Here is a 13,055-nt window from a genome sequence, read left to right as displayed (position 1 = left end):
GTCGAACATGGGGGAAGCTTCTGGCAGCTTCTCACAGAAGCCGCCCCTGCAGCCCTCCCACTACCAAAACCTTGCCAGGCAAACCCAATACATCCAAGCATACCATACTTTCTACCGATTCAGAATTATGTTAACAAAAAAAGAACCTTTGAATGATGCCATCATGTAAATTTCCTTCCATGTAATTTTTGTGATTTCCTGCAAAAAGCACATACCAGAGGAGCATCATATCATTTTTAACCCTACAATTCCTCTGAATGTAGAAAAAGAATGGAATAAGCTTGCTTTTCTTGGTTTCAAATTCAGTTACTAACTCATCTTGCTTTCGGTCCTAGCAGTATTTTTAATCCGTGTAATCCTACCTAAAAGCCATGACAGAAAATGAAAAAAAATCTGCTAAGAGGTATTTATAAGATTGACTGTCTTGATTTTTTTTTCAGTTATATGGGGAAACGCTTTTCTAAACTACCCTAATTTTGCTTCTGTAGATACTCATTAAACTTGATGTCTACAGCGATTCTAACTTGAAGACTTTTTGTCCATTAGTTTTTGTCATTATGGGAAAATTGTTTTTTAAAAGGTTTTGATTGAACTGTGTGTGACAACAGTAGATCTGGGAGAACACTCACGCCTTGTTGGTAATTTCAATGCCTTTTCCACTATTATGACAATATTCTTCTAGCCTGTCGGGTGCAATGCAGGAGGAAGCTCCAGGTTCCCATTTCACTTTGAAATCTTTCTATTTCTTCTCTGCTTACCTTCCTCCTCTCCCATTTTCCATGCCTTACTTTTTCTTCCTTCAATCATAGCAAAACTTCTTTTGTGTGCAATAATTTCCCAACCATATTTCCCCATCTTATAAGGAAGAGTAGAGCACTGATCCCAAGTTTGGACATCTCGTAAAGTGATGTACTAGACCTCAGGACACCTTTCTATTATGCAGGTGCCTTCCTGGTCTTGGTCTTGTGGAGGAAGTCACCATTACAGATAAGCTTTAAAACATGCCTATAAGATTTTATCTTGACTGGCCACTGGAGCCTCTCTTGCATTGTGTTTTTGTCTCCCCCCCCCCCCCCGAAGGTAACTTATTTCCAAAGATCAGACCTTTATATAAAGCATATATTTGATTTCAGCATAATATTATTTGGCTGTGGTCCAAAATGCATGCCTGCCTTTCAGTGTTTTCCTCCAAACAGTGTCTTAAACCTTGAAGGAGTAGTGTTGGACCTGTGACTGTTTAAGGATATAGGGGAGACAAGGTCAATAGGGAAACGTAGTATGTCTCAACAGGCAATTGAAGAAAATCCAGCTAATTTGGGGGATACATAGGACCAATTTCCAGTCCTGTGAGCCACGCCTTTGCCTATCAAGACACTCATTTTCTCCATTACGTGCTTCCTTAAAGGCCTGTTTGGCAAAAAGTATTCTGGGTCTCCCAAGAGCCTGCAGTCTGTTGTCTCCGGCATACTCTCAGCCCATTTATCTGTCAGGAATGCACAGTGCCCAGTCTTGAATGCAAACAACTGCAAAGACAGCAGACCTTGCCAGACTTCAGTTTTAAAAGAAGTTTTTAGATACACGTCCATTCTGAAAACTATCAAGTATACTGATGTCTTCAAGGAATATCTCATCTCATCAAGTAGCGAGACGAGCATTTCTTTCTATCTGTATGCTTGGCCTAGGACTGCAGGATCATCCATAGCAGTAAGAGGATTGTTCTTTGCCTCTTTAGTAGTAGTTCCCTTCTGAGAATTGTGAGAAAGAGATGTTATCTAGTGCAATCACACATCCTCTGGGAAATAGTTTGAGACTGCAGATTCATTTCCTATAAGCCATTATACAGCTATCAGCTGTTGCTGACCAGACCTTTCCCTCCACAGTACTCTTGTGAACCTCTAATAGTTTAGCCAAGTAAAGCTTAAAAGTCTTGCTGTAGTCCTGTAGATACTGCTTGTTTGTTTAGCATAGCACATATTACTACACATTGTGAAAATTTATTTTCTGCCCCGAAAAATTTACCGTATCTTTGCTCTGTTGCCTATACCTACTGCATAAGCAACCTAAGTGGTGAGTCGGCAATCAGGATTTGTTGTTCTGTTGGGGACGCTGCCGTATGTTACTCCCAGGGAAAAAGTAAACTCCCGATCTTTGAGCTTTTCATGCCTGAACTCTTACAAGCCTCCGCAGTTTTTCTGCTGATGGGCAGGAGCACTGAATTTTATCACAGAGAACTGCTGCTCATCGGATTAGTGTGGGTAAATTTAAAGTTACAGCTGAAATAATGCTTCCCAATCTGCTGACGAATTCTGTGATGTAGGACAGCAGTTCAGACATTGAGCACAATTTTCCAGAATCTTTTGAGACAGATTATGAAAGTTTGGTGTATACCTCAGGAGGAAGCGCTTTTTCACTGGCTTTAGCACAGAGCTTTGGGTATGTTACGTGACCTTGCTGGACCTCAAATCCGTCAGGAAAAGTGAGTGAAAAGTAGCATCGTGCTGAAAATGAGCTGCTGGAAGTCTGTTGCGTTTCTCTTAGGAATAAGCTCTCCGATGGCGAAGTCCACCCCTGCCACGCTGCCACCCCCTGCCTGCCGCAAGGCTGGCGCTGACCGTTACCTCCGGCCCGGCTGGCCCCGCGTTTTGTTTCGCCCATTTTCAACACCAAATACCGAAAGCCACGTAGAAATTGTTCCACTTGCGCTGCGCGATGGAGAAACCACTGCAGAAAAGTTCGCTACAGCAAGGTCCCGCTGCCTAATGCAGCGGCAGAAATCCCTTTGAGTCTTTGCCTCACGTGCTGGCCGTCAGACCCGAGATAAACTCGGGCAGGAAAAAGCAAGATACACAGAGGGAAGCAAATCTCCCCGCCTAATCTTTACTCCCCTTTTCTTTCGCAAAAGGGTTCGCGGCAACGCGACGACGAGGCGGAGAGCAAAGCCGCCTTCTCAGAAGCGGGACGCGTTTACCTGGCTGCCGCTGCCCCCCTCCCCCCCGAGGCGCACCCACCCTCGGCCCCGACAACCCGCGCCCCTGGGAGGGCAGCCATTAACGAGACGTGCGTTTAAACCGCCGCCTGACTAGAGCTTTTCCTTCGCGAAGGCGCGGCGCCGCAGCCCGACGCTGCGAGATGGCGGCTGGGCGGCCGCCATTTTCCTCCCCTCAGGCCGCCGCGCCCGGGCCCGGCCCAGCTCGGGGGGCGGTGCCGCCGCCGCCGCTTTGGTTCCTCCTTCGCAGGGAGCCCGGCTCCGGCGAGTCCCTCCTCCGCCTCGGCTAGTGCGGGCCGGCTCCCCTGGCCGTAGCCTCCTCCGGTACCCGCCGTTCCCGCGGCGCCCATGGCGGCGGAGCCTCAGCCCAAGGCGCTGACTCGCAAGCCCCTCCTGCTTAACAAAGTGGAGGGTTCGCAGGAGGTGGTGAACATGGCAGCGATAGTGCCCAAGGAGGATGGGGTCATCAGCGTCTCCGAGGACAGGTACCGGGGAGCGGGCGGCTGCGGGGCCGTGGCGGTGGTCCGTCGGCCTCCACCGTCGCTCGTCGGCGGTGGTGGCGGTCGCTACCACCGCCGACGAGCGACGGTGGAGGCGACGGACCACCGCCATCGCTGAGGTGACTGTAGGCTCCGCCACCGGCGTCCGGGCGAGCGTCAGGGTCGCGCCGGTCCGGCCTGGGGTCGTCGCTTTAGGCAGCCGCATCTGGCCCTGGAGGGGAAGGAGCTTGGGGTCAGGGTCTCCAGCCTGGCGTCCATCTCCTCCTCCTGCACCGCCGTGTGGGTCGGGGCAGGGAGTGGGGCTGAGGGGCGCTGAAACTTGCGGGACTTTTCTTCCCCGTGGGTAAAAAACGGGGGTTGAGATCGCCTTCATCACAAGGCTCGCCGGGAGGGGGGGGCTGTGGAGATCCTCGACCTTGCCTAAAGATTGCGGTGGCATTGGCTAAAACAGGAGTTTTGGTTCCCGTTTCTCCCCTCCAAACGTTTCTTGGTAATTGTTTAAAAATACCCTGTATCACTGGTAGGCTCTTGGAGTTAAAGCCCGAGTTGTAAAGGTGCCAAGGAGGAGAAGGTTTTCGGGCCGTTTAGCTGGGCTGCGCGGGGTCTGGGGCTGCCCGGAGGCAGCTTTGTCTCTTCTGAAAGAGCCCAAACTTAATTCAGCCCTGCAGCTAGAGCTTCAAAACTCCATCCTGAAGGTGCCTGCCTTTAAAGTAAGAGCTCATTTTTCTTGCGGAGTCCATATATAATTATTTTAAGTAGAGGGGGTTTTTTGTTTGTTTGTTTTTTTCAACTCGGGTGCACGGTGTGTAACCTATGTCCCTAGCTTGAAAGACAAATGTTGACTGGTCTGTGAATATGTTTTGGTTCTGAAGGGGTTTTTTTTCGTGGACTGTTTCTCTTGGATGCCTGTTACCCTGTTGAGTGTCTGCTTTTATGTTTCTGCTAGCTTTCTGGAAAACTGTTAGTATTTCTTTCATCTTGTCTTTGTCCTCACTGTGAGTTAGTTTTCAGCTAGTTGTCAAATATGTGCAAATTTCAGATCATTTAAGTTCATCTAAGCTGTGCTCTCCAGGTGAACTCTCATGCCTCGTAGCAAGAGGAACTGAGCTACTTAAGCACACTGCAAAAGGGACCTTAAGCAGAGTTTTACATTGCTACATTGCCACGATTTTATTTTCTTTACATTTTTTACTTATTTGTTGTGAAGCTGAATAGAGCTTGAGTGTGTTTCGGCTCACTGTTGCTTGTTAGGCTTAGTCAGCCAATTCTTTTCAACTGTAAGAAAGTATTCCTGAAATTAATTTGTTCTTGTATATGTCTGTCTCACAATCTCTGCCTCTCCCCCCACCTTAGAAAAAATAAGTAGCTTCTGCTGTTTTAGCAGGTATGAATTGTTGAGAATGGGTTGATGCTCCAAGTTGGCATTTCTCTGTAGAGAAAGGGGTTGTGAGAGATCTTTGTTTCACCAACAATAGAAATGTCAGGTTCAAGAAACAAGGGGTGAGGCAGAAACCAGGGGTTTCCCACTAAGAAACTGCTGGTTCGCAAGCACCACCCTCTCCCTTCCTATCCCAGAGCAACCCCCTGCTGTAGGTCAGTTACATCCTGTGTACTGATGAAACCGAGTAAAGAAAACTGCTGTCAGGTGTGCTGATGATGTCTAAAGCCTTGCCGGTGACACAGGATAGCTCTATGGATGTTAAAATGCTGTAGTAAGTCTGGAGGTTCCCAGGTTATTTTCTGTTTGAAGGCACTAACCAGGTAATTTGCCTGCTTGTGGGGCTGGTTTGCGGTCTCTTTGAGATGCTATAAGCTATGATCGTGCCTTTTATTTCTTTAGGCATGAAGATGTTGAATGATGGCTTTTTCTTTCGTTTTCCATCTCCATTAGCATCTTTATTGTAATTAAAAGGTTCAGAGTCTAAACTTACTTGGAAGGAATAGCAGGTTGGGAGTCAAACTTGGAGGTTTCAGGGTGCTTGGGGTGGAAGCATAGTTTATCAGACTCTCAGTACCTGTGGCTGATGACTAGGCTTGTGCAGACCCTTATGGTACCTTTTCCTGTTTGGACCTGGCTTCCAGTGCTAGTGTTGACTTGGTTGTTTAATGGCCTTGGAATGTGGAGGGCTTTTAGAGATTCCTGGAAACCATAAAGGACGGTTATGGAGATGTTATCTGTCTCTCGTTAGTCAAATGAGTGAGTTTTGGCCTCGTTTACCAGCCTGTGATGTGTACCGCTTGTATGAGAGAAATGTTCTGAAACTTTTGCAGAGAGCTTCAGCTGGAACGACTTGCCATCTGCAGCACCTGCTTCAGGCTGGAGGAGGACTGTTGTCTGGAGGCAAAGAGGAGGGAGTTCTCCCTCGGTTTGCTGGCTAATGGCTGAACATGTAACTGTTGAAGTTGCTGGTAGTCTTAACATATGCAACAACCAAGTACCGCTTCGAAGGTTTTCTTTAGTGCATGATGTGGCTCTGTACCTGTAAACCCTTCAAAGCGGGAGCTCAGTCTCTATTTTGTATGGCACCAGTGGTTTTATCTGGCTTTAAAAGACATGGAAGTGGTTTCAGCTATAGCTTGCAGACATAGTCATGCATTATATAGCCCTGAATCGTTGTATTTGTAGCACATATATGCACATATTTTAAGCAATAAAATGAAAACTATGAGGAATGGCCACAGTCTCTATTATTACTTAAAGAATGGCATAGAGGGGGAAAGAAGGAATCAGGGGAGGGTGTTTACATATTTAACTAGATGATCTAAACTTTACATAACCTGCAAGGTTGAAGTTTCTTTTCAGTGTGCATCACCTGTATGGTCTACATATTTTCTTTTCTGAATCCTAATCAGTCAAACAATGTGCATTGTGTCCTAATCTTAGTTCTTTTGTCTGATTCCTTATTAGGACAAAATAGACTGAGCCTGTATCTCTTTACAGTACAGCTGGTGTGAATTGGAAGGGATAAGATGTAATTTTATTTTATGTTTTTCTTCTAAGGAAAAGGGATGCACCTGTCTAGGCAGGTGAGAGTTAAAGGAGTGGCAGCATTTGTTATTCAAGAATGTATAAATCTGATGCAGTAGGGCTATAAGAAAAAAATTATTAGCTTTCATCCATGCTCTCTCACCTGCCAGCAAACTGGTGGAATTAATAGACACATATATCCAAGCATGTAGAGTCTTGAGTGATCATAGCATTGAATGCCCTAGGTGCTATGCATGAAGCTAAAGTGGGATTTTCCTAATGTGCACAGCTGGCCCTAAGTTGTCATTAGCTTCCTGTGTGTTAAAAGCATGTGCTACCATTTCAAAATTGCTGAGCATCCTTGTCTTTTGTTGCCTTCAGAGGGAGATGTGGGTGTCGGGCACGTCTGAAAAGTAGGTCACTGGCATGTCAAGTTCAGACATATCTAACTCCATGCTTCAGAGAAGATTTAGTGTCATTAATCTTACCTGAGCATGGGGATATGGTGGGAGAAGTGCACTGACTCACCCAGCTTTCAGCGCAAGCAAAGCAGTTCTGCTTGGTGTTGGCATGCTTTTGTGTTTCTCAAGAGCCTGCCAGTGATGTGAGTGCTAATTCAGCTGGGTGTCTGATGTGCTGATCGTGTGTCATGGTGCAAGACTGGCAGGAGGGGGCTAGGTGTCATCATGGTAAACCTGCACCTGGCCGCTAGCTGTCTTTTTTTCCACTAGCTGTATCGTAGGTGAGGAAATCTTAGACATGTGCTTCTGCAGGCAACTTTCCTGATAATTATGAACTCTGGTCTGTGCCCTGTTTTGGGCGAGTTCTGTGCTCACTTCCGTGCTACAGACCTTGGAAATGTACATGTTACAGTCAAGAACTGTTCTCTTTAAAGTATTCACAGGAGGTAAAAGCTTTCATAGTCAACTGAAAATTGTCAAAATCCATTCTTTTTAAAAAACAAGCATTCTAGTCTCCTAGAAGGTGACAAAACCTAGGAGAAAAATGTTCATGCCGTATGATTTTTTTTTTTTTAAAACAAGGGAACAGAGACCTTTGTCTTCTTTACTACCTTGTATCATCTTAAGTTTCTTTTGAACTGAGATGTCTCAGCTTCTTTGTATGGATTACTGTATAAACAGTGAGCCCAGACTGTTTGTCACGTATGTTCATATTATTGTCTTCATCTCACATACAGAAAACTGTACAGAGCTTGTATTGCTAGGTTTGGTTTCCAGTTTGTGGTTTTTAAATGAAGATCTGTACTTAAGAGGTTTTTAAATGAAGATGTACGCTTAAGCTGTTGTTCTGGGTATGCTAACTAGCAGGTTTTTTAGGGGCTACAAAAACGAATGGCCGTCTTGTGTAGATGAAATCTCAACTTTGCTAAACTAATGGTGAACTAGAAATGGGAATGTGCATATAACAAGAAGTGTGGGGGTTGTCTTTGGCGTTCTGCTGACATGCCTTCTAGCATGGAGGAGTGTGATCTTTCCACCCTTAAATATATCAAAACCAATCTTTTGCTCCTTGTGGTTTTCTTGTCCAGATCCAGGGCATAAAGCATTTAGTGTTATAGTTCACGCCTGTGAAATACCTCTGATGGAAAGGCTGGACTCTTCTGTTGATGCTGCATCCAGGCAGAACATGAAGAAACTGCAGACCCTCAGTAAACTCTCTGGGTTTCCTTTCTCCTGCAGTGGAGTGGTAGAAAGCAATTGCTTTGCCCAGCAGTGTGGTTGCCGTACAGGTCTGTAATTCTCATCTAAGCACAGGGTTATGTCACTGATGACCACTCTGCTTTGTGTGTGTCTGTTGGTTTGCAGCAGAAGTGCAGGTGGTGTGAGAACTGCTTTTGATGCTGCCTGCGTATGTTTACCTGCCAAAGCGTGTAGGTTTCACACCCAGGTTATTGCAGCATGAGCAGTAGTTCAAGCAGTGCAGAAGGTGTGGATGCTCTTCACAGGTGTAAAAAGACTTGTCCCTGCCTGGATGTTCTTTAAATTTTGATAAAAACATCAGTCACTGATGAAATTGTTGAGAGGAAATGAAGGAACTCTACATGAACAGTGCAAAGGTTTGTAAGAGACCTGTTGCTGTAGATGCAACTTGTTTGCTCTGAATTTTTTTTAAACTAATTGGATGTGTCGCAACTTGATGACTGTGTTTGGAATCAAGCTCAGGGTGGAGGTTCATGCTGGCTGTTTGAGTGAAAGAAGTGGATGCTGGCAAGAGGTTTAAGAGAAGACAGGAGGTCCAAAAGCTCTTGGAGTCAGAAATTGTTGCAGATGTTGAAAAGTAACTGTTCCTGATTTGACTAACATGTGTCATGTTGAGATGCCAAAATCCTGGGATTAGCACATAAAATGTTTTGCTGAGTACTTGCTGGGGATGATAAACTCTACTTAGTGACTTCCGGGAGACCTTACAATGTATTTTTTTTAACCCTCTGTGGCACTTTGTGCCACCCGGAGACGAACTTGCTGAAGTTTGCCGGAGCTTGTGTGTCCCTTGCCTTATGATGCTCTTCCCCAAGTACTTAGTGTCAGTTAAAGATTTAAAGCACAAGCATTTAGTCTTGTCTTTCTGATTTGAGCTATCCTGCAACTGCTAGCTCATGTAGGTCAGTGCACAAATCAATGCAACTTCTGCAGTTGTATTAAGTTCATGTCTTAACTGCAAGGTGGCAGCTGCAAAAATGTGGTATGATGTGGCTTGGACCACAACTTGTACAGACCCAGTTTCAGCAGCGCAATTAGACATCAAAATAGAGTGGAACATTAGGTGCTTGAGCATCTTAGAGTCAGAGATGCAGTGGTTTTTACTCACCTCTCTGTCTTAGAGATTATTCTTGATATAAAAGGTGTAGATGCCTGTGTCTTGTTTTACAAGCTTTATTTGGAATAAGAAGAGCTATTTAATAGACCTTCCATTTGCCTTGTGGTAGCCTCTTTTTCTGCCAGTTGCTGAACAATGCTCTTGAGTTGCAGCAAGTTTCAGGATGGTGCATCTACCTCCCATATTAACCAGTTCTCCTTTTTCTTCTTGTCTTCCCCGACCCCATCTCAATTTCACTAGCATGTGCTTACGCAGACTGGATCTCTCATCAGCATGTCTTGTACCTGTCAGGCTTGGTGATCTTCCCCTGCAGTCTCTCCAGTCCTGCAGCTGAACAACGCTCCTCGCCGAGAGGGGACTGTACAATGCCACCTCTGTGTGTGCCCTGCAGTCCCTGGAAGAAAAACAAATGCTGGCTATAGAGTATGTGCATTACAGACCTGGCATGTAACTAAAAATGTGCTGTTGCAGGAAACTGGTTGGGTTTTCTCCTAAAGCTAAAGATAGCTAGAGGAGGCAGTGATGCTGCAGCATTAAATGGCTGCAATACCTTAAAATTAAGGAATTGCAACAGTTTTGAAGCTTCCAGGCTAGTTCAGTAAGGCTGGCCTTTCATTGAGGGTCGCTTAGCGGACTGAAGGTCTCAAAAAGCTTGTGAAGTTGTAGCACAACAGAAGTATGTCAGTAGCTTGTTTGACCTACCTTATAGGATTTTGGTTACTGAGGTAGTCTTTTTTCTTTCCCTCTCTCCAGCTGCATGGTTCCTGCGTGGTATCTGCTGACTCTCATCTGCGCCCAGGTTTCCCAGCAACATCTTTGAGCTATGTGATAACACATACAAGAGAACTGCTTGAAAGTGGCACAAGTTACGTAAAATGTTGTTTATAACAGTCTTAAGAGAAGTTAGAATATACTTGGTGGATCGGAGGATGAATGGGAAGGAGAGAATGGGAGGGCGTAATGCAGCCACGTGCATGCTCCTGTGCTTGGGAGCTCCAAAAGCTTCGTAAATGATGTGTGCAATGCCCTAAGGAGAGCAGCTGGCTTTTGCACAAGTATCTTCTGTGCATCACTGTGTTCTGTGCCCTGTAACCTCTCAGACATTGGAAAGCCATTTGCATAAAAGCACCCCAGAAGCTGTGTTTAATTGTTTTGCCCGTGGTGCTTCCGTCACACACCTGTCAAACACAAATGGTTCTCTATAAAACTCTGTCAGTATCTGTGCGTATTTGCCCAGGGATTTGATGAGAATTGCAGTAGTCCCTAGCATAGTCTGCTGTAAAGACAGCAGCAAGAAAACCCACAGCTGTTTCCCTTCCGCATGTGGTGCGAGGGAGCGATGGGCGCAGCCGTGATGCTGCAGGATGGGGCACTGTGGGAGGGGACGGGAGCTGCGGCCGCGGGGTGCTGAGAATAGCCACGCGCAGCGGGACGCATCCTGTTCGGCAGAGCCTTTGTCCTGCATGGGTCGTTTCAAGAAAGAGAAAATAAAACTTCCCTCTCTATGCTTTTGTGAGGCAAAGTATGAAATGCAGTAAATGGGGAAAACTATAAAACAAATGTCTGCACAGGAGTGGCAAGTACCCCAGCAAGCAGGTTGGGTGAGTGGCTAGAGCAAGCCTGGAGAAGGAAAAGGGCAAGTTCACCAGGCAGCCCTCCAGGGAGGGAGCTTTACAGAATCATGAAACCATATGCATCTCTCAGGGTTCTTCATATGTCACAGTCTGTGTGCCTGATGGCTTGAAACTGTGCATAAATAACAGTCAAAATGGATATTTGGCTATCAGAAAGCAGGTAATAAATTTTGCAAATTAGACTGTGCTGAAATTTTAGATGGTCAAAATACAGCCTTCATCCTCATAAGAGGGAGAATGGTTGTGGAGGCTGGGTTAAAAAAAGTGGTGTTTTAATTTTTCTCTTAGTCAGGCTGCAGGAAATAGTGTTGTGTAACTAACCTTGGCCAGACTTTGAACATATGGGCTTTGCTTGTCATACCATGTGTATTCACCACTTAATTTAAGTTTTTTTCAGGGAACTCTTAAGGTTTTGAGCACTGAACCAAAGATGATGCCAAAGCACAGTTCTGGGTAGAAGAGCACTGCTGTTCTGCTGCCAAGTTTACTGAGAAGTTTGAGCTAATGTTATCTTTTATTCTCTATATCCTGTACCATTCCCTCTTACTGTGAGGTAAAAGATCGATGTTCTTAGCAGGTTTTTTGAAATAACGGTAGTGATCGATCAGCCCCAGAAGGCAATGCTTGTGACCTTTACAAGTCTGCAATCGCGGTTTCCTTAGGAGTTGAGTCCCACAGAGAGAAATCTGAGAAAAGGCTGTCCTAATGTGAATTGGCCTGTTTTGCCACCAGGTAGAATTATCTGGGTTTGAATTATTTGGATTCAGGTGACAGAGCAAATACAGTGCCCTGTCTTGAAGGGATATGGAAAGAAGATCCTTGCCTGTGTTTAGAACGTGACAGATAATGAGGTTTTGCACCTCCAGCAGTGAGTGCAAATTTGATAAATTTACCTTAGGCTTCGAATTCACTTATAATAGCAAATAAAGGCTTAATTGTGTTCTTAAGCAGGTGGTGCATCTGCCTTGTGGAGTACTTTAGAGTCTTAGAGTAAATACCTTTTTTTTTTTTAAAGCTCTAGTAAGGTTTAATCATGAGTTGGTGCTAAAGCTTTTACTTTAGCTTAAAAGGTAATAAGGTATAGTGAAAACATAATTACATTTAAGCAAGCTAGTGCATGCTAGAGGATGGGAGATGAGAGAGGGTTTTGGTGTTGGTTCAGAGCAGTGGTATGTATCCTCCTGGTACAATAGTTTCAAGATTTAGATATATAGGTACCAACAGTCTCTGACTTCCACACTATTTAGCTTATCTGTGGCTTGGAATAAAAAACATATAGGCAGTGACTGAAAGAGGAAATCCAGTAGGCTTATTGTGGTGCAAGATAAGATGAAGCAGGAGAGCACTGAAAATTATTCTGTTGTGATGCTTTCCTTCTTGTAGCTGTTTAGCTTTTCTGAAGCAGTACAGCAAAGCTTATCTTATAGATGTCTCCTCTGATTTGGATGCTTCTTCAAGAACATCTACGCTGAGGTTTCTTCCCTTGCAGATGTCAGCTGACACTGCAAGGTCAAGTGTTGATCTCAATATTCTGTAAGGTATTTGCCTATATGCATGTTTCTAGGCCAGTTTATTACACAAAGATCCAGAAGGGATTGCCTTTTCATTTAATAGAATTTTCCCTTATCTCAGAAAACAACGTAATCCCTTTTAAAAGGCAGGTCATCATTAAGTATTTTTCCCCCTTTATGTATGTTGGAAACTTAAAGGAATAAAGGAATCTGTGCTGTGAAACTGGAAATGACGGCTTACGTTTTGTTTGTAATTATTTTGCACTTGTTTTGCTTATGTGCTGAATTATCCTTACTTAACATGTTTTTGTCTTGGTCCTTAGGGTTATTAAGCTGTATCTTCTCATTCCCCTACTCCATCCCTGTTTTCCCGTTTGATACAGAGAAATTCTGTCCCCCATCTCAGCTCTGTGTTTTGCTAGAGCAAATGTGGGCTATGGGGTCATCCAACGAGTGGTTCAACCTGACATTGCAAAGGCCTCGGGTTTTGCAGCACCATGTGCATGGGATAGAATGAAAATAGAATTTCTGAGGAGATGCTTCCTGCTTTGATGGTAAGGACGTACGTAGCCTGTGGTCCAGCCTAGCTTCTACTGCATGTACCTTTGACTAAAGACA

General features: G+C 44.8%; 1 protein-coding gene across 1 annotated transcript in view; it reads left to right on the top strand.

Annotated features, from left to right (window-relative positions):
- Window positions 1-3,273: 3,273 nt before the first annotated feature.
- Window positions 3,274-13,055, top strand: part of WDFY2 (WD repeat and FYVE domain containing 2) — a 65,720-nt gene continuing 55,938 nt past the window's right edge. The window contains exon 1 of the mRNA XM_010583355.1: window positions 3,274-3,471. Coding sequence (XP_010581657.1) covers window positions 3,335-3,471 — 137 coding nt within the window. The 5' untranslated portion in view covers window positions 3,274-3,334. The remainder of the gene's footprint in view (window positions 3,472-13,055) is intronic.

Source organism: Haliaeetus leucocephalus, unplaced genomic scaffold (genome assembly GCF_000737465.1).
Source record: "Haliaeetus leucocephalus isolate CR32 unplaced genomic scaffold, Haliaeetus_leucocephalus-4.0 Scaffold897, whole genome shotgun sequence".
Taxonomy (NCBI): Eukaryota; Metazoa; Chordata; class Aves; order Accipitriformes; family Accipitridae; genus Haliaeetus; species Haliaeetus leucocephalus.
Note: the sequence above shows the minus strand (reverse complement) of the source record. Positions and strands in the feature narration are given on the sequence as shown.